Source organism: Salvia splendens, chromosome 12, assembly GCF_004379255.2.
Source record: "Salvia splendens isolate huo1 chromosome 12, SspV2, whole genome shotgun sequence".
NCBI classification, from domain to species: Eukaryota; Viridiplantae; Streptophyta; class Magnoliopsida; order Lamiales; family Lamiaceae; genus Salvia; species Salvia splendens.
The window spans coordinates 8,368,794-8,372,103 of record NC_056043.1 but is presented as its reverse complement, the minus strand read 5'-3'; the positions used below and the strand labels follow the sequence as shown (position 1 = coordinate 8,372,103).

General features: G+C 40.7%; 1 protein-coding gene across 1 annotated transcript; it reads left to right on the top strand.

Moving 5' to 3' along the window:
- The first annotated feature begins 267 nt into the window (after positions 1-267).
- On the top strand, positions 268-2,269 carry LOC121759666 (transmembrane protein 53-A-like). The gene is made up of 4 exons (XM_042155332.1): positions 268-1,324; positions 1,408-1,513; positions 1,588-1,787; positions 1,878-2,269. The coding sequence occupies exons 1-4, from the start codon at positions 585-587 to the stop codon at positions 2,146-2,148; spliced, it is 1,317 nt and encodes a 438-aa protein (XP_042011266.1). The 5' UTR covers positions 268-584; the 3' UTR covers positions 2,149-2,269.
- Positions 2,270-3,310: the final 1,041 nt, after the last annotated feature.

The following is a 3,310-nucleotide window of genomic DNA, read 5'->3' as shown; positions in this document are numbered from 1 at the left end:
TAAATAAAAATTCGCGCTAGGCGGTGCGCTAGGCGATCCGGACGCTGCAATAGCGCCTAGCGGATCGCCTAGCGCACCGCCTAGCGCCGCGGAACCGCCGAGCGCTAGGCGGTTTTTTATCGCGAAATCCGCTAGGCGGTTGCAATAGATATCCTAGCGCACCGCCTAGCGCCGGCGCTCGGCTAGGCGGTGCGCTAGGCGCTATCGTGGATGCTCTTAGTTTATTGTCTCCACTCTCATCAGAACGCGTTGACGAACATTATACACTTTGACTGCGCATTCAACTGTCGACTGCGTGCCTCAAATTGACAGCCCATTTCCTAAATTTCTTCAATTTTATAAAACCCTCCCAACAAAAATCAGGTAATGCATCCGACCCTTTTAACATTTCGCCATTAATTCGCTGTTTCCTGCTGTATTTGGAACCCGATTTTGTTGTCGACCCCTGTTCTATTGGAGGCGGAGCTGTTTAATTTGATTCAAAGACATTGCGTTAACCCTTAATTGTTTGTTTCTTTAGGGTTATAAACCTTCAAGATTCTTCTTTTCCCCCTTCTCTAAGTCCGGGAAGTATTTGTAACAAAATGATGGGTTCCTTGTACGGAATCTTACAAAGGCCGGTTTTTGCTGCGTCTGCTTTCGCAATTGCCTCTGTCTCAACCGATTGCTATGACAAATTGCTGCCGTCTAAATCGTCAGACGCTTCTTCTCCCTTGGAACAATCGAACCCTTCATGTTCTTCCTTAGATGATCCAACTTCATTGTGGGTGTCGAAAATTTCTATTTCTAAGCTATCCCAACTGTGGTTTGTAGCCGGAATTCGAGTCCCCGTGCCTAATTTACACATGCCAATCCCCTCTAGTAATGCTAATGCTAATTATTCTTTGGTGGCATCGTCCCCGGCCTTACTCAACTTATACCAGTCAGCCGATTTGGCAAACTCTGCCAAGCCAGCTGCCTATACTTATACCGCCCCAGCATTGCCATCGGACGTTTTATATCGATGGCATTTGCCTGATCCTAGTGCAATTGATGTATCGGGAGAGTCAGATTGTTCGCCTGCAAAGTCTAGGACGGTAGCGGTGCTGCTAGGATGGTTAGGTGCTAAGCAGAGGTACCTCAAGAGATATGCTGATTGGTATACTTCGCGAGGGTTTCATGCCATTACGTTTACGTTTCCCATGTCGGAGCTGATTAGGTACCAAGCTGGGGGGAAGGTGGAGCAGGATGTGGAATTGCTGGTGAACCATCTTGCTGATTGGTTGGATGAGGAGCCTGGCAAGAATTTGGTGTTTCACACGTTTAGTAACACGGGTTGGCTCACGTAAGTAGTTGTGGTTGCACGATTCAATATCCATCGATTTTGTGTGAAACAAGTGTGTTGATGTGTATCTTATCTTCTTGTAGATATGGAGTCATTTTGGAGAAGTTTCAGAGTAAGGATGTTGATCTGGCTGGGAGGATCAGAGGTTGCGTTGTGGATTCAGCTCCCGTTGCAGTCCCCGATCCACAGGTAATTGTTGGGACATATTATAGTCTTCCATTGATATCTCTTTCCTTGTTAACATATTTGAATTGTATTTGTAGGTTTTTGCTTCTGGCTTTTCTGCTGCTTTTTTGAAAAAGAATAGTGTTGCAGCAAAGGGTTCCGTTATTGAACCGAAGACGGAGGTAACAATCGGAACCAGAACCTCGTTCGAGGTCAAACCAGGCATGACTGAGGCAGCTCTGCTTTTACTTCTTGAGAAGGTCTTTGGAGTAGTTCTAAATCATCCTTCCATAAACAGGTATTGTAATTGTTTTCATTTTCATCTCATCCGTTTAGTATTCGTGTTTCTGAGACGTTCGGGTGATCTTATGCTTTTGTGAAAATGCAGGAGGCTTTTGGATGTGATGAGCCTGCTAACGTCGGAACAACCAAGGTGTCCGCAGCTATACATCTACAGCTCGGCTGACAAGGTGATCCCGGCAGGGTCTGTGGAGTCGTTTATCGAGAATCAACGGAGGAATGGGCGTGAGGTTAGAGCGTGCAACTTCATCTCGACGCCCCATGTTGATCATTTCCGGAATCAACCTCAACTATATTCTTCTCAGCTCACTCGATTTATGGAGGATTGTGTGCTCACCACCTGCAAACCTTCTTCTTAAATACACTTTTTCACTTGATTCTTTCTTGCATTTAAAAATCAAATCCATACATATAACCATGTTTTCTTCTTTGACAATTGTACGTATAAATTTGTTGTTATAGGAGACACTTTTAGCTTAACAGATGCAAACTCCGAAAGTGCATTCTCTATTTTTTTTGCACTGTAATAATATCACTCATCTCCTTCAAAAGAGAACACTACGTTCAGCAAAGATCAAATTCTGGACTAAGTTTCGACCTATATTTCCAAGTCTCGAGTTTAATCTATATCTATATAATCTATCATAATCTAAAGTGTCAGTTTAATGAAAAGACTTATTGGCCCTTTTTGGCGGGAAATTGTGAAGTTATTTTGTTTGCCCTTTTGGTCATTTTGAGAAGGCCAGAAACTTAAGACAGAGCATGACATAGGATATTGTGAAAGCTTTTTATTTTGTGAGCTATTTTGTGCAGATGTTGGGAAAGTGTGAAAGATTAAAGAGTAGTACCACACAAGCTACGATTTTAGGAAACTGTGACTTTTGATTCAAATTTAAAAACAGAGCCAAAGGCACTACGTTTTTCTATAAATACATATCACCATCAATTAGTTTTCGATGTCCATTTAGTCTCTTCTCCAAAATTACATTCTTCAACTATCTAGTTTTTTTTTTCTATAAATACATATCACCATCAATTAGTTTTCGATGTCCATTTAGTCTCTTCTCCAAAATTACATTCTTCAACTATCTTTTTCACTACTTCTCCTCCCTTGCGTTTGTATCTGATTTTGGCTATTTTTTCAGTTGTTTTATTGTTTGTTTGTTGTCTTTATTATTTAATTTTTTATACTATTATTTGTGTCGTATCTATTTTTCTTTCACTGGATAAAATCATTCTTCATGAATCCTAAGATCTGTTAGGCTGCAAAAAAAAGATCAAAGATGAGGAAATATTTATAATATGGCGTTAGTATTTTTCTAATTTAAAAAAAAAACAGTGTGCATATTACTTGGCTTTGCTCCAACATCTTCTCAGCAGTTGAAGTATTGCAGTGAAAAAGCATAAAAGAGTAAAGTTAAAAGTATTTCAGACAATAAAGGAGGAGAATTCATTCTTTATATCTAAAAGCTGAAAAGAATGTAGTATGAAAAATCTTTTGCACAGAGGAAGAGAAGAGAA

Bases quoted from the DNA above. Each gene is read 5' to 3' on its own strand.
- LOC121759666 (XM_042155332.1), top strand. From the start codon at position 585: ATGATGGGTTCCTTGTACGGAATCTTACAAAGGCCGGTTTTTGCTGCG. The intron at 1,325-1,407 runs GTAAGTAGTTGT...ATCTTCTTGTAG, and splicing joins AGTAACACGGGTTGGCTCAC to ATATGGAGTCATTTTGGAGA. The intron at 1,788-1,877 runs GTATTGTAATTG...GTGAAAATGCAG, and splicing joins AATCATCCTTCCATAAACAG to GAGGCTTTTGGATGTGATGA.